This window comes from Oncorhynchus kisutch, linkage group LG2 (assembly GCF_002021735.2).
Source record: "Oncorhynchus kisutch isolate 150728-3 linkage group LG2, Okis_V2, whole genome shotgun sequence".
Lineage (NCBI taxonomy): Eukaryota > Metazoa > Chordata > Actinopteri > Salmoniformes > Salmonidae > Oncorhynchus > Oncorhynchus kisutch.
Genome location: NC_034175.2, coordinates 35799669 through 35826282, shown reverse-complemented (window position 1 = coordinate 35826282; position 26614 = coordinate 35799669). Strand labels below are relative to the sequence as shown.

Below are 26614 nucleotides of genomic sequence, written 5' to 3'. Positions count from 1 at the left end.
CATGCGCAAGAGACGGTGTTATATATTTTTATTCATCACAATTTTCTTTAACCAATTTAGGTCTTTAATGCAGGGCCTACAGACACATTTTTTACTGAAATTGAAATCAACTTTCTATGGCTTGTTTAAAAAATAACAATATTTTTTAGATTATTTTCTTTCAAATAACCGAAGGTCAGAAATTGTAATCTGAATAAAGGGGAAAGGCCATTCTTGAACATGGGGTGAGACATTCTTACTAATTTGTAAATAAAACCAGTTTGTTATTATTATACTGTTTTTAGAGGGATATAAACCAAAGCCCCACATGTCAAGTGAAATTCCCACATTGTATTTACCTAAGTTCTCTCTTAACTCCAGGACCACCAACAGTTTTTGTTGTTGTTGCTGATGCAGGACTCTTGTACCAGAGGAGAGACTCTCAGACTGAAAACGCCTCCATTAATTGTAACAATTTAGACTACCAATAGATCAGCGTTCTAGCTCCCCTTTGTGATAGTGTGGTGCAATGTCAGAATGCCACCAACTACCACAAATGGTAGCGGCATAAGCTCGTAACTTCTAAAGGAAGAACCACTGTAGGTGGCTAACGTTAGCTAGACTAGGGTTTAGGGGTTAAAGGTTAGGGTTGTTTAGTAGTTAGGTTAAAGGGTTAAGGTTAGGGGACGGGTTAGCAAAAATGGTTAATGTTAGTGTTAGCTAAAAGGGTTAAGGTTAGGGTTATGGTTAGGGGAAGGGGAAGCTAACATGCTACGTAGTTGAACATTTGCTAATTAACTAAAATGCTAAAGTTGTCCGTGATGAGATTCAAACTCACAACCCTTGGGTTAATAGACGTTCGCGTTATATGCCTAACCATCAACCCCAACTAACCACCCTCCTTTCTGATTGCCTTAATCTGTTTTATGTAACCATACTAAACAGAACATATTATACTAAATGGATTATCTCGGATTTACGTACAGAATAATATGAAATTATATCAGACCAGGTTTGAGGATGTGGTAGATCACTTCATGCACAGGACTTGTAAGCCAAGTGGTACCTACTCATACGCCTCATTGCTCCAGGCCAAATATGCCCTCAACTGCAAAATATGCCAGAGGCCAAGACTATTTGTACTTCCCATGCCCCACCCACTGTTACAGGAGGATATTACAGTGAATTAATAATTAACCAAAACAAGCTGGCAAACATCAAATATGCAAAAGGAGGTGATGTTTATATGCCAACGTTTAAGATGGCAAGCGAAGCACTTATGCAACCCAAGGCAATTTCTACACAGTCCAATGCATCTGTCAGATTGAGCTAGATCGTTCTATAGCACTTTCCTTGTTTTCAAGCCATGTGTTGGTAAACATGTAAAAGGACTATAACTATTGCTTGTTAGTGGGAATAAGCATTGCAAAGATCAGGGGATTTATGTGTTCAAGAGCACTCTTTCTAATCTCTTGTGTAAACAAAAGGGGAAATCAGGTCACGGCCAGTAGTTAAATCCATGGTTGGTAATACATCTAAAAAGCCCTGTTTGAAAGGTTGCGGGAGGCAGGCAGTCGGCATAAGGCCTAGCAATGTATTACCCTCTTTCGATTAGATGTTATTGGGGCTGACTCGTCACATACCGTACAGTGCCTTCCCGAAAGAATTCACAGCCCTAGACTTTTTCCACATTTTGGTACGTTACAGCTAGAGGTCGACCGATTATGATTTTTCAATGCCTATACCGATTATTGGAGGACCAAAAAAAAGCAGATACCGATCAAATTGGCCTATTTCTATTTTTTGTAATAATGACAATTACATTTCAACTTAATATAATACATCAATAAAATCTATTTAGCCTCAAATAAATAATGAAACATGTTCAATTTGGTTTAAATAATGTAAAAACAAAGTATTGGAGAAGTAAAAGTGCAATATGTGCCATGTAATAAAGTTAATGTTTAAGTTCCTTGCTCAGAACATGAGAACACATGAAAGCTGGTGGTTCCTTTTAACAAGTCTTCAATATTCCCAGGTAAAAAGTTTTAGGCTGTAGTTATTATAGGACTATTTCTCTCTATACCATTTTGTATTTCATATACCTTTGACTATTGTATGTTCTGATAGGCACTTTAGTATTGCCAGTGTAACAGTATAGCTTCCGTTCCTCTCCTCGCCCCTACCTGGGCTCGAACCAGGAACACATCGACAACAGCCACCCTCGAAGCATTGTTACCCATCGCTTTATATGCAGCCCTTGCAGAGCAAGGGGAACAACTACTTCAAGGTCTCAGAGCGAGTGACGTCACAAATTGAAACGCTATCAGCGCACACCCTGCTAACTAGCTAGCCATTTCACATTGGTTACACCAGCCAAATTCTCGGGAGTTGATAGGCTTGAAGTCATAAACAGCTCAATGCTTGAAGCACAGCGAAGAGCTGCTGGCAAACCCACGAAGGTGCTGTTGGAATGAATGCTTATGAGCCTGCTGCTGCCTACCCTATCAAATATCAAATCATAGACTTAATTATAACATAGAAATACGAGCCTTATGTCATTAATATGGTCAAATCCGGAAACTATCATTTCGAAAACAAAACGTTTATTCTTTCAGTGAAACACCGTTCTGTAATTTTTCTAACGGGTGGCATCCATAAATCTAAATATTCCTGTTACATTGCACAACCTTCAATGTTATGTCATAATTACATAACATTTTGGCAAATTAGTTTGCAACGAGCCAGGCTGTTGCAAATACCCTGACTCTGCCTGCAATGAACGCAAGAGAAGTGACACAATTTCCTAGTTTAATATTGCCTGCTAACCTGGATTTCTTTTAACTAAATATGACGGTTTAAAAAATATATACTTCTGTGTGTTGATTTTAAGAAAGGCATTTATGTTTATGGTTAGGTACATTCATGCAACGATTGTGCTTTTTTCGCAAATGCGCTTTTGATAAGTCACTTCCCCCGTTTGGCGAAGTTGGTCTTCACACAGTTCGCAACGAGCCAAACTGCTGCATATAGCCTGACTCTGTTGCACAGAATGCAAGAGAAGTGACACAATTTCCCAAGTTAAAAGAAATTCATGTTAGCAGGCAATATTAACTAAATATGCAGGTTTAAAAATATATACATGTGTATTGATTTTAAGAAAGGCGTTGATGGTTAGGTACATATGGGTGCGACGACAGTGCTTTTTCGCGAATGCGCTTGTTAAATAACCATTTGGCAAAGTAGGCTATGATTCAATGATAAATTAACAGGCACCGCATCGATTATATGTAACGCAGGACGACCTAGATAAACTAGTACTATCATTAACCATGTATAGTTAAACTAGTATATGTTAAGATTGATAGTTTTTTTATAAGATACGGTAAATGCTAGGTAGCACTTTACCTTGGCTCCTTGCTGCACTCGCATAACAGGTATTCAGCCTGCCACGCAGTCTCCTCGTGGAGTGCAATGTAATCGGCCATAATCGGTGTCCAAAAATACAGTTTACCGATTGTTTTGAAAACTTGAAATCGGCCTTAATTAATCGGCCAACCTCTAGTTACAACCTACATTTAAAATGTATTAAATTGATATTTGTGTATCACTGCCCTTGTCATGCCCTGACCTGGGAGAGCCTTTTTATGTCTCTATTTTGGTTTGGTCAGGGTGTGATTTGGGTGGGCATTCTATGTTTTGGCCGGGTATGGTTCTCAATCAGGGACAGCTGTCTATTGTTGTCTCTGATTGGGAATCATACTTAGGTAGCCCTTTTTCCCTCCTTCAGTGTGGGTACGTGACTGTTGTTAGTGGCACTATAGCCCTGTAAGCGTCACAGGTGTTTCTTTGTTGGCGACATTTACTATAATAAAGAAAATGTACGTTCACCACGCTGCACCTTGGTCCACTTCTTTCGATGGCCGTGACAGCCCTACACACAATACAACATAATGTCAAAGTATAATCGTTTTTTTAATGTTACAAATTAATTAAACAATGAAAACAACCCCTTTGTTATGGTGGCAAGTCAAAATCTGCTTAAAAAGTTGCATAATAATTTGCATGGACTCTGATACACCTGTTCTGAAAGGCCCCAGAGTTTGCAACACTACTACGCAAGGAGCACCACCAAGCAAGCGGCACCATGAAGACCAATGAGCTATCCAAACAGGTCAGAGACCAAATTGTGGAGAACTACAGATCAGGGTTGGGTTATAGAAAAATATCAGAAACTTTGAACATCGCACAGAGCACCATTAAATCCGTTGTTAAAAATGGAAAGAATATGGCACCAAAACAAACCTGCCAAGAGTGGGCCGCCCACAAAAATTCACAGACCAGGCAAGGAGGGCATTAATCAGAGGCAACCAAAAGACCAAAGATAACCAAAGCTCCACAGCGGAGATTGGAGTATCTGTCCATAGGACCACTTTAAGCTGTACACTCCACAGAGCTGGGCTTTACGGAAGAGCGGGCAGAAAAAAGGCATTGCTTAAAGAAAATAATAAGCAAACACATTTGGTGTTTGCCAAAAGGCATGTGGGAGACTCCCCAAACATATGGAAGAAGGTATTCTGGTTAGATTAGACTAAAATTTTGCTTTTTGGCCATCAAGGAAAATGCTATGTCTGGCGCAAACCCAACACCTCACATCACCAAGAGAACATCATCCCCACAGAGAAGCATGGTGGTGGCAACATCATGCTGTGGGGATGTTTTTCATCGGCAGGGACTGGGAAACTGGTCAGAATTTAAGGAATGATCAATGGCGCTAAATACAGGGAAATTATTGAGGGAATCCTATTTCAGTCTTCCAGAGATTTGAGACTGGAAAGCAGGTTCACCTTCCAGCAGGACAATGACCCTAAGCAGACTCTTAAAGCAATACTGGAGTAGTTTTAAGGGGAAACATTTAAATGTCTTGGAATGGCCTAGTCAAAGCCCAGACCTCAATCCAATTGATAATCTGTGGTATGACTTTAATATTGCTGTACACCAGCGGAACCCATCCAACTTGAAGGAACTGGAGCAGTTTTGCCTTGAAGAATGGGCAAAAATCCCAGTGGCTAGATGTGCCAGGCTTATAGAGACATACCCAAAGACACTCGCAGCTGTCATTGCTGCAAAAAGGTGGCGCTACAGAATATTGACTTTTGGGGGGTGAATAGTTATGCACACTGAAGTTTTCAGTTTTTTTATGTGTGTTTCACAATAGAAAAATATTTTGCATCTTCAAAGTGGTTGGCATGTTGTGTAAATCAAACGATACAAACCCCCCAAAAATCTATTTTACTTCCAGGTTGTAAAGCAAAAAAAATAGGAAAACAGCCAACCAAGGGGGGTGAATACTTTCACAAGCCACTGTAAAACATCCTATTCCAAAACATCCTACATCCTGTATGCAAGGCGCTAACGTAATATTGTAAAAAATGTGTCAAAGCTTTTTGTCCTGAATAAAGTGTTGTTTGGGGCAAACCCAATAACACATTACCGAGTACAACTCTCCATATTTTCAAGCATAGTGGTGGCTGCTCATGTTATGGGTATGCTTGTAATTGTTAAGGATGTGGAGTTTTTCAGGACAAAATATAAACAGAACAGAGCTATGCACAGGACAAATCCTAGAGGAAATCCTGGTTCGGTCTGCTTTCCACCAGACACTTAGAGATTAATTCACCTTTCAGCATGACAATAAGCTAAATTGCAAGGCCAAGTCTACACTGGAGTTGCTTACCAAGAAGACAGTGAATGTTCCTGAGTGGCCAAGTTACAGTTTTGACTTAAATCTGCTTGAATATCTATAGCAATACTTGAAAATAATTGTCTCGCAATGACCAACAACCAATTTGACAGAGCTTGAATAATTTATAAAATAACAATGGGCAAATATTGCACAATCCAGGTGTGCAAAACTCTTAGAGATTTACACAGAAAGACAGCTGTTATCGCTGCCAAAGTTGATTCTAACATATTGATTTAGGTGTGTGAATACTAATATAAATGACATATTTCTGTATTTCATTTTCAATATGTTTTCACTTTGTCATGAAGAGGTATTGTGTGCAGATGGGTGAGAAAAAAATATGTTATTACATTTTGAATTCAGGCGGTAACACAACAAAAGGTGCAATAAGTCAAGGGGTATGAATACTTTCTGAAGTCACTGTAATTCACTTGTGAGGAGAATGATTTCCACCTCTATCCTCTGAGCTTGGGCAACTGATTCTCACATTCAATGTTTTTTACAACAGTGTTTGCTAATAAAATGCAATATAAACTCTGACTGTACCAACAGAGTCTCACCAGCTTGTGTATAAATATCTGTAAACTTTACCACTTGTTAAACCAATGACTCCATATTCACAGAGAGTTAGTTTTGTTTATCACTTTTAATTCCAGTGTCTTACGTCTATAGGGTAACAGTTCAGATGCAATATAATTTGGGATCTAACTATGAACAAAACAAAAGATCTTTAATCTTTCCATCTCTTCTGCCTATCCAAGCACCATGCAGGCCTTCCAGATATGACCAGTAATACAATATCAAAATAATACGATGTCATCATCTTCGCCAAATTATTTTCTCTCTCATTCTCTGATCATGTACATTATCCAAGCACAGTCAATGAATTAATCACACCAGGGACACACAATCCTTTGTTCATTGTAGAAGGCTATAATGAAAAATACAATCCATTTCTAGCTTTGCAATAAAAATATTTTAATTGTAATGCCAATCAGCCACAGACTTGGTGTTGAAAACATGTATTCATTAAATCATCAGTTTAAATAGATCATGACGAGGAAAACATCTTCCATTAAGTCAAGCTACTATTTAGGGGTTCGGTGTTTTGCGTCATTGAGGATTACCGTTCATGTTCATAATGTACTTGTCACTTGTTACATTTTCATTTACTAATTGTATGGGTGTGGGAGGGGTAGGGTTGGGAGGTTGTGAAAGCTCAGACACAGCCCCCTAAGAGGATCATGTGGGTTTGAGTGCGGAGACACCTAATCTTCATCATCAACAACGCATTCATCTTCACCAACACAATCACTGAATTCGACAATTTGGCTAAGCCGAGAGAGAGACTCCATTGATAAATCACATCACAGTTACAAAGTTTACAGCCTACAAAACAAAACAGTTGAGTACTAGTGAAGGTAGTTCTAGGAAGCCATTAATAAGATAGACTTTCAGGATGTAAAAAAGACAACCCTATCCAGACTAAAATAAGTCTCAAGTCCATTACAGAGAACCGAGGGATTCAAACCGGGGTTGATAAACGACAGAGCGTTGACCAAATTTCCTACAGCGGCCCAGTAATAGTTTAGAAACCAGGGATGCGTCCCAAATGGCACCCTCTTCCCTATATAGTGTACAAAAGTAGTGCACTTACATAGGGAATTGGATGCCATTTGGGATTCATGCCATCATTCTTCACTGGCTGAGGAAATGGGACATAAAATGCAGGATAGCATCTTTAGTCATATGCTCCCAAGATTACCATCCCAACCTGTAACTCTGGCAACATTGGCCACATATTGAATGTTGGCTTTAAGCATTTAGATCTCTCAGTTTACAGTTTTCAGTTGATGCTCTGCATGCATTTACACTCAAATGTGTAATTTAGAACATTCTTGCTAAAAACACAATTCCTGTGCCTATTTGCTTATCCATTAAAATCTGATGTGTGGTAATAGGCAACCTGATGGGTAAAAGGAATGGGGATTTGGAGAGTGTTTATCTCAAGTAGGCCTACATTCATATTACTGCTTATGAAGGAAATTAGTTAAAGGGAATATAGGTCCTAGTGTATGGATTAAAGAAATTAATTCATTCTCATCACAATCATTTAGCATTTCATGTAGGCTACAGGCTAAATAACAGTGATAATTGCACAGTCCAAAATACGTGGTATAGGCTAGGCTAATGCTTGCACTTACTTATTGCTCTCAAATGTGGCGAAAAGGGTTGAGGCTATTTTAGGTTTCAAACATGGAAATGCGACAGAACAAATCTACGTCAGCACAGACAGATGATTTACAAAGGCAGGAAGGCACGCAGGCATGCTTTACAGCCTCCCGCCCATGGTTTTATCGGTTTGGCACCGAAAAGGGAAAACAAGTTTACTCCGGGCTATAAAAAAGCAGTAAGGTTCATATTCTCAAGAACTCTAGGTAACGGAACAGCACGTGGGAGATAAAAAGAAAATGCTATACATACAGTTGAAGTCGGAAGTTTACGTACTCTTAGGTTGGAGTCATTAAAACTAGTTTTTCAACCACTCCACACATTTCTTGTTAACAAACTATAGTTTTTGGCAAGTCGGTTAGGACATCATGTGTTCAAGAGCACTCTTTCTAATCTCTTGTGTAAACAAAAGGGGAAATCAGGTCACGGCCAGTAGTTAAATCCATGGTTGGTAATACATCTAAAAAGCCCTGTTTGAAAGGTTGTGGGAGGCAGGCATTCGGCATAAGGCCTAGCAATGTATTACCTTGTTTCGATTAGATGTTATTGGGGCTGACTCGTCACATACCGTACAGTGCCTTCCCGAAAGAATTCACAGCCCTAGACTTTTTCCACATTTTGGTACGTTACAGCTAGAGGTCGACCGATTATGATTTTTCAACGGCGATACCGATTATTGGAGGACCAAAAAAAGCCGCTACCGATCGGGCCGATTTCTATTTTTTGTAATAATGACAATTACAACAATACTGAACGAACACTTTTATTTCAACTTAATATAATCTATCAATAAAATCAATTTAGCCTCAAATAAATAATCAAACATGTTCAATTTGGTTTAAATAATGCAAAAACAAAGTATTAGAGAAGTAAAAGTGCAATATGTGCCATGTAATACAGCTAACGTTTAAGTTCCTTGCTCAGAACATGAGAACACATGAAAGCTGGTGGTTCCTTTTAAACAAGTCTTCAATATTCCCAGGTAAGAAGTTTTAGGTTGTAGTTATTATAGGACTATTTCTCTCTATACCATTTTGTATTTCATATACCTTTGACTATTGTATGTTCTGATTGGCACTTTAGTATTGCCAGTGTAACAGTATAGTTTCCGTTCCTCTCCTCGCCCCTACCTGGGCTCGAACCAGGAACACATCGACAACAGCCACCCTCGAAGCATCGTTACCCATCGCTTTATATGCAGCCCTTGCAGAGCAAGGGGAACAACTACTTCAAGGTCTCAGAGCGAGTGACGTCACTGATTGAAACGCTATCAGCGCACACCCCGCTAACTAGCTAGCCATTTCACATCGGTTACACCAGCCAAAATCTCGGGAGTTGATAGGCTTGAAGTCATAAACAGCTCAATGCTTGAAGCACAGCGAAGAGCTGCTGGCAAACCCAAGAAAGTGCTGTTTGAATGAATGCTTACGAGCCTGCTGCTGCCTACCACCGCTCAGTCAGACTGCTCTATCAAATATCAAATCATAGACTTAATTAAAACATAGAAATACGAGCCTTATGTCATTAATATGGTCAAATCCGGAAACTATCATTTCGAAAACAAAACGTTTATTCTTTCAGTGAAATACCGTTCTGTAATTTATCTAACGGGTGGCATCCATAAATCTAAATATTCCTGTTACATTGCACAACCTTCAATGTTATGTCATAATTACATAACATTTTGGCAAATTAGTTTGCAACGAGCCAGGCTGTTGCATATACCCTGCAATGAATACAAGAGAAGTGACACAATTTCCCTAGTTTAATATTGCCTGCTAACCTGGATTTCTTTTAACTAAACATAACGGATTAAAAAATATATACTTCTGTGTGTTGATTTTAAGAAAGACATTGATGTTTATGGTTAGGTACATTCATGCAACGATTGTGCTTTTTTCACAAATGCGCTTTTGATAAGTCATCCCCCGTTTGGCGAAGTTGGTCTTCACACAGTTCGCAACGAGCCAGGCGGCCCAAACTGCTGCATATAGCCTGACTCTGTTGCACAGAACGCAAGAGAAGTGACACAATTTCCCAAATTAAAAGAAATTCATGTTAGCAGGCAATATTAACTAAATATGCAGGTTTAAAATATATATACATGTGTATTGATTTTAAGTAAGGCGTTGATGGTTAGGTACATATGGGTGCAACGACAGTGCTTTTTCGCGAATGCGCTTGTTCAATAACCATTTGGCAAAGTAGGCTATGATTCAATGCTAAATTAACAGGCACCGCATCGATTATATGTAACGCAGGACGAGCTAGATAAACTAGTACTATCATTAACCATGTGTAGTTAACTAGTTATTATGTTAAGATTGATTGTTTTTTATAAGATACGTTAAATGCTAGGTAGCACCTTACCTTGGCTCCTTGCTGCACTCGCATAACAGGTATCCTCATGGAGTGCAATGTAATCGGCCATGATCGGTGTCCAAAAATACAGTTTACCGATTGTTTTGAAAATTTGAATTCGGCCTTAATTAATCAGCAATTCCGATTAATCGGCCAACCTATAGTTTTTATTTTTTATATTTTTTATTTTACCTTTATTTAACCAGGTAGGCAAGTTGAGAACAAGTTCTCATTTACAATTGCGACCTGGCCAAGATAAAGCAAAGCAGTTCGACAGATACAACGACACAGAGTTACACATGAAGTAAAACAAACATACAGTCAATAATACAGTATAAACAAGTCTATATACAATGTGAGCAAATGAGGTGAGAAGGGAGGTAAAGGCAAAAAAGGCCATGGTGGCAAAGTAAATACAATATAGCAAGTAAAACACTGGAATGGTAGTTTTGCAATGGAAGAATGTGCACAACCTACATTTAAAATGTATTAAATTTGTACAAATTGATATTTGTGTATCACTGTCCTTGTCACACCCTGACCTGGGAGAGCCTTTTTATGTCTCTATTTTGGTTTGGTCAGGGTGTGATTTGGGTGGGCATTCTATGTTTTGTTTTCTATGATTCTTTAATTCTATGTTTTGGCCGGGTATGGTTCTCAATCAGGGACAGCTGTCTATCATTGTCTCTGATTGGGAATCATACTTAGGTAGCCCTTTTGCCCTCCTTCAGTGTGGGTATGTGACTTTTGTTAGTGGCACTATAGCCCTGTAAGCTTAACAGGAGTTTCTTCGTTTCTTGTTTTGTTGGCGACATTTACAATAAAAAATAAAATGTACGTTAACCATGCCGCACCTTGGTCCACTTCTTTCGATGGCAGTGACAGCCCTACACACAATACTACATAATGTCAAAGTAGAATAGTTTTTTTTTATGTTACAAATTAATTAAACAATGAAAACAACCCCTTTCTTATGGCAAGCCTAAATAAGTTAAGAAGTCAAAATCTGCTTAAAAAGTTGCATAATAATTTGCATGCACTCTGATACACCTGTTCTGAAAGGCCCCAGAGTTTGCAACACCACTACGCAAGGAGCACCACCAAGCAAGCGGCACCATGAAGACCAATGAGCTTTCCAAACAGGTCAGAGACAAAATTGTGGAGAAGTACAGATCTGGGTTGGGTTATAGAAAAATATCAGAAACTTTGAACATCGCACAGAGCACCATTAAATCCGTTGTAAAAAATTGAAAGAATATGGCTCCAAAACAAACCTGCCAAGAGTGGGCCGCCCACCAAAATTCACAGACCAGGCAAGGAAGACATTAATCAGAGGCAACCAAAAGACCAAAGATAACCAAAGCTCCACAGCGAGATTGGAGTATCTGTCCATAGGACCACTTTAAGCCGTATACTCCACAGAGCTGGGCTTTACGGAAGAGCAGGCAGAAAAAAGGCATTGCTTAAAGAAAATAATAAGCAAACACATTTGGTGTTTGCCAAAAGGCATGTGGGAGACTCCCCAAACATATGGAAGAAGGTACTCTGGTAAGATTAACTAAAATGGAACTTTTTGGCCATCAAGGAAAATACTATGTCTGGCGCAAACCCAACACCATCACCAAGAGAACATCATCCCCACAGAGAAGCATGGTGGTGGCAACATCATGCTGTGGGGATGTTTTTCATCGGCAGGGACTGGGAAACTGGTCAGAATTTAAGGAATGATCAATGGCGCTAAATACAGGGAAATTATTGAGTGAATCCTGTTTCAGTCTTCCAGAGATTTGAGACTGGAAAGGTTCACCTTCCAGCAGGACAATGACCCTAAGCAGACTCTTAAAGCAACCCTCGAGTAGTTTAAGGGGAACATTTAAATGTCTTGGAATGGCCTAGTCAAAGCCCAGACCTCAATCCAATTGATAATCTGTGGTATGACTTTAATATTCCTGTACACCAGCGGAACCCATCCAACTTGAAGGAACTGGAGCAGTTTTGCCTTGAAGAATGGGCAAAAATCCCAGTGGCTAGATGTGCCAGGCTTACAGAGACATACCCAAAGAGACTCGCAGCTGTCATTGCTGCAAAAGGTGGCTCTACAGAATATTGACTTTTGGGGGGTGAATCGTTATGCACGCTGAAGTTTTCAGTTTTTTTTATGTGTGTTTCACAATAGAAAAATATTTTGCATCTTCAAAGTGGTTTGCATGTTGTGTAAATCAAATGATACAAACCCCCCCAAAATCTATTTTACTTCCAGGTTGTAAAGCAACATTTTTTTGAAAAATGCCAACCAAGGGGGGTGAATACTTTCACAAGCCACTGTAAAACATCCTGTTCCAAAACATCCTACATCCTGTATGCAAGGCACTAACGTAATATTGTAAAAAATGTGTCAAAGCTTTTTGTCCTGAATAAAGTGTTGTTTGGGGCAAACCCAAAAACACATTACCGAGTACAACTCTCCATATTTTCAAGCATAGTGGTGGCTGCTCATGTTATGGGTAAGCTTGTAATTGTTAAGGATGTGGAGTTTTTCAGGACAAAATATAAACAGAACAGAGCTATGCACAGGACAAATCCTAGAGGAAATCCTGGTTCGGTCTGCTTTCCACCAGACACTTAGAGATTAATTCACCTTTCAGCACGACAATAAGCTAAATTGCAAGGCCAAGTCTACACTGGAGTTGCTTACCAAGAAGACAGTGAATGTTCCTGAGTGGCCAAGTTACAGTTTTGACTTATATCTGCTTGAATATCTATAGCAATATTTGAAAATAATTGTCTCGCAATGACCAACAACCAATTTGACAGAGCTTGAATAATTTATAAAATAACAATGGGCAAATATTGCGCAATCCAGGTGTGCAAAGCTCTTAGAGATTTACACAGAAAGACAGCTGTTATCGCTGCCAAAGGTGATTCTAACGTGTTGATTTAGGTGTGTGAATACTAATATAAATGACATATTTCTGTATTTCATTTTCAATATGTTTTCACTTTGTCATGAAGAGGTATTGTGTGTAGATGGGTGAGAAAAAAATATTTTATAAAATTTTGAATTCAGGCGGTAACACAACAAAAGGTGGAATAAGTCAAGGGGTATGAATACTTTCTGAAGTCACTGTAATTAACGTAAATGTAGGCCACTTGTGAGGAGAATGATTTCCACCTCTATCCTCTGAGCTTGCGATTCTCACGATTCTCACATTCAATGTTTTTACAATAGTGTTTGCTAATAAAATGCAATATAAAGTCTGACTGTATCAACAGAGTCTCACCAGCTTGTGTATAAATATCTGTAAACTTTACCACTTGTTAAACCAATGACTCCATATTCACAGAGAGTTAGTTTTGTTTATCACTTTTAATTCCACAGTGTCTTAAGTCTATAGGGTAACAGTTCAGATGCAATATAATTTGGGATCTAACTATGAACAAAACAAAAGTTCTTTAATCTTTCCATCTCTTCTGCCTATCCAAGCACCATTCAGGCCTTCCAGAATATCAAAATAACACGATGTCATCATCTTCGCCAAATTATTTTCTCTCTCAATCTCTGATCATGTACATTATCCAAGCACAGTCAATGAAGTAATCACACCAGGGACACACAATCCTTTGTTCATTGTAGTAGGCTATAATGAAAAATACAATGCATTTCTAGCTTTGCAATAAAAATATTTTAATTGTAAATGCCAATCAGCCACAGACTTGGTGTTGAAAACATGTATTCATTAAATCATCAGTTTAAATAGACCATGGCGAGGAAAACATCTTCCATTAAGTCAAGCTACTATTTAGTACTTTCACAGATTTTCACTCACATGGCAATCAGAGCCTGAAATACTGAATTCTGGTGAGTGGGAATGGTGTTTTGCGTCATTGAGGATTACCGTTCATGTTCATAATGTACTTGTCACTTGTTACATTTTCATTTACTAATTGTATGGGTGTGGGAGGGTTAGGGTTGGGAGGTTGTGAAAGCTCAGACACAGCCCCCTAAGAGGATCATGTGGGTTTGAGTGTGGAGACACTGAATCTTCATCATCAACAACGCATTCATCTTCACCAACACAATCACTGAATTCGACAATTTGGCTAAGCCGAGAGAGAGACTCCATTGATAAATCACATCACAGTTACAAAGTTTACAGCCTACTAAACAAAACAGTTGTAAAAAAGGCAACCCTATCCAGACTAAAATAAGTCTCAAGTCCATTACAGAGAACCGAGGGATGCAAACCGGGGTTGATAAACGACAGAGCGTTGACCAAATTACCTACAGCGGCCCAGTAATAGTTTAGAAACCAGGGATGCGTCCCATCATTCTTCACTGGCTGAGGAAATGGGACATAAAATGCAGGATAGCATCTTTAGTCATATGCTCCCAAGATTACCATCCCAACCTGTAACTCTGGCAACATTGGCCACATATTGAATGTTGGCTTTAAGCATTTAGATCTCAGTTTACAGTTTTCAGTTGATGCTCTGCATGCATTTACACTCAAATGTGTAATTTAGAACATTCTTGCTAAAAACACAATTCCTGTGCCTATTTGCTTATCAATTCAAATTTGATATGTGGTAATAGGAATGGGGATTTGGAGAGTGTTTATCTCAAGTAGGCCTACATTCATATTACTGCTTATGAAGGAAATTAGTTAAAGGGAATATAGGTCCTAGTGTATGGATTAAAGAAAATAATTCATTCTCATCACAATCATTTAGCATTTTATGTAGGCTACAGGCTAAATAACAGTGATAATTGCACAGTGTAAAATACGTGGATATAGGCTAATGCTTGCACTTACTTATTGCTCTCAAATGTGGCGAAAGGGGTTGAGGCTATTTTAGGTTTCAAACATGGAAATGCGACAGAACAAATCTACGTCGGCAGACAGATGATTTACAAAGGCAGGAAGGCATGCAGGCATGCTTTACAGCCTCCCGCCCATGGTTTTATCGGTTTGGCACCGAAAAGGGAAAAACAAGTTTACTCTGGGCTGTAAAAAAGTGGTAAGGTTCATATTCTCAAGAACTCTAGGTAACGGAACAGCACGTGGGAGATAAAAAGAAAATGCTATACATACAGTTGAAGTCGGAAGTTTACGTACTCTTAGGTTGGAGTCATTAAAACTAGTTTTTCAACCACTCCACACATTTCTTGTTAATTAACAAACTATAGTTTTAGCAAGTCGGTTAGGACATCTACTTTGTACATGACACAAGTAATTTTTCCAACAATTGTTTAAAGACAGATTATTTCACTTATAATTCCCTGTATCACAATTCCAGTGGGTCAGAAGTTTATATACACTAAGTTGACTGTGCCTTGAAACAGCTTGGAAAATTCCAGAAAATTATGTAATGGCTTTAGAAGCTTCTGATAGGCTAATTGACATAATTTGATGTGTACCAGTGGATGTATTTCAACTCCTACCTTCAAACTCTGTGCGTCTTTGCTTGACACCATGGGGAAATCAAAAGAAATCAGCCAAGACCTCAGAAAAAAATGTGTAGAATTCCACAAGTCTGTTTCATCCTCGGGAGCAATTTCCAAACGCAGGAATGTACCATGTTCATCTGTACAAACAATAAGTATATACACCATGGGACAAGTATATACACCATGGGACCACGCAGCCGTAACACAGCTCAGGAAGGAGACAAGTTCTATCTCCTAGAGATGAACGTACTTTGGTGCGAAAAGTGCAAATCAATCCCAGAACAACAGCAAAGGACCTTGTGAAGATGCTGGAGGAAACAGGTACAATACAATCGATATCCACAGTAAAACAAGTCCTATATCGACATAACCTGAAAGGCTGCTCAGCAAGGAAGAAGCCACTACTCCTAAACTGCCATAAAAAAAAAACAGACGACGATTTGCAACTGCACATGTGGACAAAGATTGACGTTTTTGGAGAAATGTCCTCTGGTCTGATGAAACAAAAATAGAACTGTTTGGCCATAATGACCATGGTTATGTTTGGAGGAAAAAGGGAACACCATCCCAACAGTGAAGCACTGGGGTGGCAGCATCATGTTGTTGGGGTGCTTTGCTGCAGGAGGGACTGGTGCACTTCACAAAATAAATGGCATCATGAGGTAGGAAACATTATGAGGATATATTGAAGCAACATCTCAAGACATCAATCAGGAAGTAAAAGCTTGTTTACAAATGGGTCTTCCAAATGGACAATTACCCCAAGCATACTTCCAAAGTTGTGGCAAAATGGCGTGTGTGAGCAAGGAGGCCTACAATCCTGACTCAGTTACACCAGCTCTGTTAGGAGGAATGGGTGAATTTTGGCCCATTCCTCCTAACTTATTGTGAGAAGCTTGTGGAAGAGTACCCGAAACATTTGACCCAAGTTAAACAATTTAAAGTCAATGCTACCGTATACTAATATAGTGTTTACAGTGGGTTTACTTCTGACCCACTGGGAATGTGATGAAAGAAATAAAAGACGAAATAAATCATTCTCTCTATTATTTTGACATTTCACATTCTTAAAATAAAGTGGTGATCCTAACTGACCTAAATCAGGGATTTTTTGAGGATTAAATGTCAGGAATTGCGAAAAACTGAGATTAAATGTGTTTCGCTAAGGTGTATGTAAACTTGCGATAGATACCTGACATGTCCTCAACTGGCAGCTTCATTAAATTACTACCCGCAAAACACCCGTCTCAACGTCAACAGTGAAGAGGCGACTCCAGGATGCTGGCCTTCTAGGCAGAGTTCCTCTGTCCAATGTCTGTGTTACTTTGCCCATATTAATATTTTCTTTTTTTGCCAGTCTGAGATATGGCTTTTTCTTTGCAACTCTGCCTAGAAGGCCAGCATCCCAGAGTCGCCTCTTCACTGTTGAAGTTTAGACTGGTGTTGTGTGGGTACTATTTAATGAAGCTGCCAGTTGAGGACTTGTGAGGTGTCTGTTTCTCAAACTAGACACTCTAAAGTACTTGTTCTCTTACTCAGTTGTGCACCGGGGCCTCCCACTCCTCTTTCTATTCTGGTTAGAGCTAGTTTGCGATGTTCTGTGAAGGAAGTAGTACACAACGTTGTACGAGATCTTCAGTTTCTTGGCAATTTCTCACAATTTCTCGCATACTGATGCTCCAGAAACTAGTCCAAAGAAGGCCAGTTTTATTGCTTATTTCATCAGAACAACAGTTTTCAGCTGTGTTAACATAATTGCAAAAGGGTTTTCTAATTAGCAATTAGCAATTTAAAATGATCAACTTGGATTAGCTAACACAACATGACATTGGAACACAGGAGTGATGGTTGCTGATAATGGGCCTCTGCACGCCTATGTAGATATTATAAAATCTGCAGTTTCCAGCTACAGTAGTCATTTACAACATTAACAATGTCTACACTGTATTTTTGATCAAATGAATGTTATTTTAATGGACAAAAAATGTGCTTTACTTTAAAAAACAAGGAAATGTCTAAGTGACCCCAAACTTTTGAACGGTAGTGTCGATACAGAACCAGTCAAAAGTTTGGACACACCTACTTATTCCAAGATTTTTCTTAATTTGTACTATTTTCTAATTGTAGAATAATAGTGAGGACATCAAAACTATTAAATAACACATGGAAACATGTAGAAAACAAAAAAGTGTTCAAGAAATCTAAATATATTTGAGATTCTTCCAAGTATCAAACATTTGCCTTGATGACAGCTTTGAACACTTTTGGCATTCTCCCAACCAGCTTCATGTGGTAGTCACCTGGAATGTATTTCAATTAACAAGCGTGCCTTGTTAAAAGTGAAATTGTGGAATGTATTTCCTTAATGCGTTTGAGACAATCAGTTGTGTTGTGACAAGGTAGGTGTGGTAGGTAGGGGTGGTATACAGAAGATAGCCCTATTTGGTAAAAGACCAACTCCATATTATGGCAAAAACAGCTCAAATAAGCAAAGAGAAACGACAGTCTATCATTACTTTAAGACATGAAAGTCAGTCAATACAGAACATTTCAAGAACTTTGACAGTTTCTTCAAGTGTAGTCGCAAAATCCATCAAGCGCTATGATGAAACTGGCTCTCATAAGGACCGCCAAAGGAAAGGAAGACCCAGAGTTACCTCTGCTGCAGAGGATAAGTTAAGTTACCAGCCCAAAGAAATGCTTTATAGAGTTCAAGTAAGAGTCCAAGCAAGAAGAGACTTGCTTGGGCCAAGAAACTTGAGCAATGGACATTAGACCGGTGGAAATCTGTCCTTTTGCCTGATGAGATCAAATTTGACATTTTTCGTTCCAGTGATTTATTTAAAATTCAAGGCATACTTAACCTGCAGGGATACCACAGCATTCTGCAGCGATACACCAACCCATCTGGTTTGAGTTTAGTGGGACTATCATTTTTTTTAACAGGACAATGGCCCAACACACCTCCAGGCTGTGTAAGAGCTATTTGACCATGAAGTAGAGCGATGGAGTGCTGCATCAGATGACCTGGCCTCCACAATCACCCGACCTCAACCCAATCGAAATGGCTTTGGATGAGTTGGACCGCAGAGTGAAGCAAAAGCAGCCAACAAGTGCTCAGCATGTGTGGGGACTCCTTCAAGACCGTTGGAAAAGCATTCCAGTTGATGTTTGAGAGAATGCCAAGAGTGTGCAAAGCTGTCATCAAGGCAAAGGGTGGCTACTTTGAAGAATGTCAAATATAAAATATATTTTGACTTGTTTAAACACTTTTTGGTTACTACATGATTCCATATGTGTTATTTTATAGTTTTGAGGTCTTCACTATTATTCTACAGTGTAGAAAATAGTAAAAAATAAAGAAAAACCCTTTAATGAGTAGGTGTTCTAAAACTTTTGACCGGTACTGTATATATAATACACTGAGTGTACAAAACATTAATAACACCTTCCTAATATTTATTTTCACGGACGTCTATTGGGTGGTGGACCATTCTTGATACACATGGGAAACTGTTGAGCGTGAAAATCTCAGCAGCATTGCAGTTCTTGACACAAACCTGTGCGCCTTGCACCTACTCAGCATCTGACCGTAAGGCGCTACAGAGGGTAGTGCGAACGGCCCAGTACATCACTGGGGCCAAATTCCTGCCATTTATTAGGCAGTGTCAGAGGAAAGCCCATAAAATTGTCAGAAACTTCAGTCACCCAAGTTATAGAATGTTTTCTCTGCTACCACATGGCAAGCGGTACCGGAGGGCCAAGTCTAGGACCAAAGGAATCCTCAACAGCTTCTACCCCTACCCCCCCTTGTACACTGCTGCTACTCGCTGTTTGTTTGTTACCTTTGCATAGTCACTTCGCCCCCACCTACATATACAGATTACCTCAACTAGCCTGTACCCCTGACTCGGTACCGTTGCCCCCCGTTCATAGCCTCATTATTATAATTCGTATTGTGTTACTTTTTATTTTAGCCTACTTGGTAAATATTTTCTTCTTCTTGAACTGCACTGTTGGTTAATGGCTTGTAAGTAAGCATTTCACGGGAAAGTCTACACTTGTATTCGGAGCATGTGGCAAATAAAGTTTAATTTGACATATATAATCCATGTCTCAATTGTCTCAAGGCTTAAAAATCTTTCTTAAAACTGTCTTCACCCTCCACCTACACTGATTGAAGTGGATTTAACAAGTGACATCAATAAGGATTCATAGCTTTCACCTGGACTCACCTGGTCAGTCTATGTCATGGAAAGAACAGTTTTTCATAATGTTTTATACACTCAGTGTTTGTATATACACTGAGAATATCTAACAATAATATATTATATTCTAGTAAAATAGGCAATATAAATGGTTTGTAGCAGCCTATAGCGGAAAAATGCATAGTTGTGTGTGTGTGTGATCGGTAAAATAATATCGTTGGTGTCACATTTCCAATTGCTCACAAGATTAATGAGTTATTAGCATAACATGAATCAATAAAACTTGTAGACATTTATATAAATGTCTAGGAGGATTTCAGACCACTGTAGACTCGGGAGTCTTAAATATCAACTGGAATGTGGCACTTGAATTCCTCAAGTAATGAACCGATGCTGAGAAATAATAGAAATGAAACATTGACAGCGACTAATAATAATAATAACATGTTCATAATAATAGCCAATTTAGGCTAATTAATAAATTAAGCAAAACAACAATGCAAGAAAGGTAAATAGTTCATTTCATGTACATTTGCATCATTGTACCATTTTAGAAAATGTTGATTAGCATAATTTGTTTGTAAATGAATGTATGTGTAGGTTTTCGATGAGAAAACCATAGACTATTGTAATATAGGGGGACCTTAGGATAACCTGAAATTCCCGAGATCTCAAGGGCTGATGACCACCTCACTTCTCGGCAATTTGGAAGAATGTTTTCTCTAAAACACAAACGATGCTATTTGCAGATAGTGTCCTCGATCATTTATTAGCTTTCCAGCCCAAATTCCCATATGCATGCGGACAAGCGTATTACCATTGCGACCGTTACAGTCGCGCTGCGCACTAAGGTGCACACCTGGAACAGATAGAACATATATAATAATAATGTAGCCTAAATAAATGCCCCCGACTTATCGGTGTTCTCACCAGAGCAGTTCCAGCCGGTAGGCGTCTGACAGTCGCTCAGGGAAGACGGGAAAGCGCAAAGTTGCTCTACAGGTAAAGTGGCGAGAAACGAAACAACGGTGATCCAGACCCAATCTCCCACTGTCCGGCTCCACTGGTTCGGGCGTCGGGGCTCCGCCGCCACCGACAGACCCATCTCAGTTCAGCGGCGTTCCCCGACTACACAAGCGAGCTGGGCAGAAGTGGTAGACACGCACCAACAACTCCGGTCCAGACGTTGGCTGTTTCAGAGGTGCGCTCAGTGACAAAGAAAGGGACATTTTCCGTGCAAGAAAGCGAGCCCCATGAAGTGATGAATCAACGGGTTCCGCCCGATCCAAGGTGGTGCAGCTACAATATGAAGGGGGTTGGGGGAGTGGGGCGATGGAGGGTGTAGGATAGTGTTGGGGGGGGGGGGGGGGGGGTTAGCCAGGTAAATCAGCGTAAGAGGACGGGCAGGAAGAGGAACGATGTTCACCCATGAGGATAGAAAATAACAAATAAAAAAAAGTGGTGGGTGGAAGGAAGAAATAGAAACAAAGAATGTTTATAATCCACGGTTTCGAAACGGCGACGTCCTAGTAATATCCATAAATGCCACGGGTCTGCTAGTTGTGTTCAGACGCTCAGTGAGTCCGTCAGTTGCGCTCGCCTCATCTCTCTATATCTGGAATCCGCGTTGCGCGCACCAGCAGCAGGTTAGAAGTCTGGGTATGATCACGTGGTGTTACATGCGAAAGAGGGGGAGTGGGTCTCGGTAATTATACAACGCTGATTGGAGGAGAGAGAGAGAGCGAGATAGAGAGAGAGAGAGAGAGATAGAGAAAGGCTTGTGGTTTCTTTCCGACCCACACAACCTACTGGGCAAAAACTGGTTGGATCAACCTTGTTTCAAGTCATTTTAACCCCCAAAATATATGTGAAGACGTTGAATCAGTCTGGAAAACTGATTGGAATTGCAGAAACATATAAACGTAAGGACATTTAGTATTTTTTTCAACCAATGTTTTACCTAAATCCAATGACATGTTGAAATGGTTTCTTGATTTCGCGTGAAATTTGGTTTAGTTGACAGCTCAACCAAATGTACATAAAAACTAGACGTTAAACTGACGGGAATGGTCAGTCTCTGTTTAAAGCTTGACCTTGTAATGAGCGGGATTCGGCTTTAGTTACAGCTGAACCGTGCAGGTTTAGAATAGATGCACTTGCAATGTAATTGGTCACTAGCATTTAAAAAAAGGTTGGATAAATCGATTCGTCCAGCAGGGGATAATAATATTGCTCTGCTTTGAAATAATGTGGACTCCTTCACTGAGTTGCCTGTCCCACAGCATGCCAACATACCTAAATATTATTATCATAGCGTGATACACAGCGTCGACCCAGACACAAAGGCACTGTTATTTTTACCGCTTCTTTTTACAACATTGGAGCCCATGCATTGGGAAGCCCTAGCTTGTAGGTCTAGTCTAATGGCACAAACAGGCCACTGTTTTCGTGGCCAAATGTGGTGTCAAAATTCAGTCAAACATCTTTGACCACGTGATGGTGCTTGTAGTTCCATTTCTCCTTTTTATTTTCTGTAGTATAGGCCAACTATTTATTGCTTGGGTGGGATAACAGATCTTAACTCCATCATACAAATAAAAGGATAACCAAGTAATACAAATAATTGATTTAACCTACAATTGCTTTGACTTTGTTGCAGTTATTTATTGGACTTATAGATAATAAGCATTTGCATTTCCTGTCTTTAAAAGTGATATGACCTTAATAACAAACCACTCAAACATAGTATATATGAAGCCTTTATAGTGCACTGTACCTATGACATAATAGCCTAAACACCAATTTATCAGTCTCCTCCAATGGCATGCTAGGTTTTTTTTTTCAATCAGGTATTCACAAACATATAACACAACACTGTAAAGGAGTTACAGGCAGCTCGGTGGCAAGTAAAATGATGTATTTCATATTACAGTACACTTACTGTAATAAATACAGTATCAAAGCAAATACTGTGTAATGACCCACAGTAAAAGTGTAAATATACTGTATAATTATATTGTTTAAAAAAAAGAAGAGTAAATGCTACCGTAATCGTGAATAAACAAGTTAATGGATTAGTTCCATTCGTTGAAGAGAGTTGTCAGGCGTGTGCGTACTTGAGGTAAAGTCAGGTGCAGGAGAGCAGAGAATTGTGAACAGGCGCACACTTTATTACGGCAGGAGAGATATACAGACGGACGCAGCTGTGTCAAAAACCTCCTCCAGCCAACAAGGCAAAGTGTATAGCGCTCACAATAGTCACACAACATAAATGTATAACAATACAAATAAGCTTAGTGAAAACACACGGAAAATAACAAACGCTTAGCCTAGTGCGTACAACACATAACACACAAATAATTTCACACAAAGACATGAGAGCGAACAGAGGAATAAATACATGTAGTGTGATTGGGGAATGCATACCAGGTGTGAATGGAACAAGACAAAACAAATGGATAATAGAAAAATGTCGCGGCGATGGCTAGAAAGCTGGTGACGTCGACCGCCGAACGCCGCCCGAACATGTAGAGGGGCCGACTTCGGCGGAAGTCATGACAAGTATTTTGTATTTCACTGTATTTTACTGTAATTACATGTGATTGGTGCAAGCAGGTTGCCTGCTAGATAAAGTGTTTACAAACATTACAGAATATTAATTAATATTTGGTGTTTTATATCACTTGAACTTCTAGACACCTTAACAAAAGGCTTCCAAACTGGCAGTGACTACAGGGCAAAACAGACCAAAAGGATATGGTAAAATGCTCAACAGTTTAAGGTTTGAAATTGGCTGCCACTCCAATCTGTCCCCTATGCATTTTACATTGATAGGGCCCTATAACCTCATAGGAGTTAAATTGGTACAGCATTCTCACTCACAGGTGCAAAAATATAACCTCTTACAAGGCACACCTCAAAATATGTTAATGAGACAGAAACAACAATACCATGCACCCACTGGTGGTCAAATGTTTTTTGCCGCCCTAAAGATATGGTACAATACTGTTTTCTGCGGGGTTGAATTACAGTGCCATTCGAAATAGTCATTATTTGCCCACAAACAACATTTTGCCACAATGCACCATAATTTACAGTATAATGCTGTAAAACAAGTATTTTACTGTTAATAATACAAAGAAAAATCTTATCATTTACAGTTTCCCATTGCAGTGTAGTGTTCAAACCAAGGACACATTCCCCCACTCATACAAACTCGAATGCCCGTTCATCCATAAATATTATGTTTCTCTCGCAGCAAGGGTGAGGTATTATGAGGACACCATTAGCTACATGTAAACAATAATTTTATGCTAAATAGGTTGTTCTGTAAACAGGCAGTGAGTACATAACCATCTGAGTGCACATGGAAGCATATAAGGGAGTTGGCCTTGTTTGTCTGTGTGTGCATGTGTGTGTGTTTGTGCCTTAAATCCCTCTTAACCCTTGAACAAATGTAGCCTGATGAGTGATGACTCACACTAAATTCTTCCTCTGCTCTGTCATTCACTACATACTTTAGTCTGAGACTGCCATGATTGAAGTCATTTGTGGTGACGAGGGGCATGGGGGGCATTGTACAAAATAAAGTAATCAGTGATTTGATAGTCTCTAACCAATCAGAGTATCAAAGCCTATGATGAATTTTCAAACCACCGCTTTACCCAAATGTGTTCTAGCTCTTGCCCAACCCTTTGGTTTCTGGACCAATCATACTTCCCCAAATGTGTTCGCATTCGTAGAAGGGTCGGGGAGGTACTCCGATCAAGACTCATTCAGGAGAAGAAACTAACATTTGTGGGCCTGGTGTAACGTTTGGCCGAGTCTGGGTAGCCAGACAAGAACATACAGTGTGTGTGTGCATGTGTGAGAGATAAAGCTTTGTTGGGGTATTTGAGGACGCCTGTAAATGCTGGTGTGCAGAGTACATGTGGAGAACAAGGAACTTGATGGGTGGCTGTATGCATGCATATTGAGGACAGTCGGGTGTGTGTGTGGCTATGTGTACAGTGGCAAGTGGCATACTTTTTTGCCCCACTGTATATAAGAAAGAGCAATAGAAAGTGATCATGCAAGTGTCTTGATTGAAGGAAGAGAGTTTTTAGAGCACCATTCCCCAAACGGGCCAATTAGCAGAATAGTGGAGAGTGAACCGAAGGCTGCCTTTGTGCCTGCGCTAATTTGGATGCCAAAAAAAATACTATTCTCTTGGCTGACTTTATCCTTGCATTAGTCTAATTCTACACGTTGAGAAGTGAGAAAGCCTAAGCATACTTACTGCATTGTAGACAAACACCATCATACACAGTAATACATGCAACACCTGAAATTAGCGCTAGACATTTTGAGTTAATGACTTCCAATGTGAGAAAAGACCAACAGGGTTAATTTATGGGTATGTGAAGAAAGTGGTTGGTGAGTGATAATGCACGCACGCACGCACACACACACACACACACACACACACACACACACACACACACACACACACACACACACACACACACAGACACACAGTGTGTGTTTAAGGAAGGGATTTGTTTTGACATAAATTAGAGGTTGTGCATAAAGCCTGTTTAATGATTGTTTATGAATGTGATGTGTTCCATATTACACTAGATAGATATTCATCCATATTAGGTACACAGTAATTACCCATGAATGTAATGCTCTGTAAAGTGGGACTTTTTGTCAGCGATACATATGTGAAAAGTTTCAAAATCATTTTCACTTAGTGAAAAAACACCATTTAGTGTATCTCCTCCCAAGTCCTTTATGAAATATTTCTACTTTTACAAAAAGCGTAATCTATTTCCATCTTTCTGCGTCATTTCAGCCGACCAGACTGGTGTCAATGACGACCACGCAGGTAGTTTTGAGGAGGTTAGCCTAAACACAGCAGGTTCGGGTGCTAAAGGCTAATTACATTCATGACTTGTTGAAAAGCACACCATCTGAGAGAGCATTCAAGAGTGACTCTCGCCCTAGTATCAAATATCTGATGATTGATTTTTACCTCATAATTACTATAATGAATTAATAAATCATCCATTTTGTTGCAAATCTGGAAGCTGGCATTGTCGAGGGACTCATTCGTCAGTGTGTATTACCGACTTCGAGAGTTGAAAGCTTCGAGTGCACATGTGGTGCTGTGTAGATTGTACAGTGCAGTTATCATGTTACATTAACACAATTGTAGCAAAATCTACAAAACACATTTTTGTGAGGCAGCAAATTGTGTGAAGGGGCTGGTACCCAGCAAACCTAGGACATTCCCAGGACATTAGCTAACATTAGATTAGAATTTTCAACAAACACTCAAAGAACGTCATCATCATCATCAAATCCCCTTCAAACATCCATACAATAATTGGCAACCTCTGGTCATGCAAAGGTAACATAATCATTCCATAGTCTTAGACCATTCACAAGATAGTCCATGCCTTATGACCAGTGACTATAAAACAACGTTGACACAGCGCCGACATACTAGTTGTCACATCTTTCCCAGACTCCAGTACAAATCCCCCACTGGCATATGAGAAGGAGTTGACATGGCAACTGCAGAAGAGCCCACAGTAGTTGACTCATGTGAGTCTCCCTGGGTGAATAGTGAATGACTGCGTCCCAAATGGCACG

General features: G+C 39.6%; 1 protein-coding gene across 1 annotated transcript in view; it reads right to left on the bottom strand.

Annotated features, from left to right (window-relative positions):
- LOC109865442 (tomoregulin-2) overlaps nucleotides 1-21598 on the bottom strand; it is a 165500-nt gene extending 143902 nt beyond the window's left edge. Inside the window, exon 1 of the mRNA XM_020453645.2 lies at nucleotides 20906-21598. Coding sequence (XP_020309234.1) covers nucleotides 20906-21080 — 175 coding nt within the window. The 5' untranslated portion in view covers nucleotides 21081-21598. The remainder of the gene's footprint in view (nucleotides 1-20905) is intronic.
- Between the last annotated feature and the right edge of the window lie 5016 nt (nucleotides 21599-26614).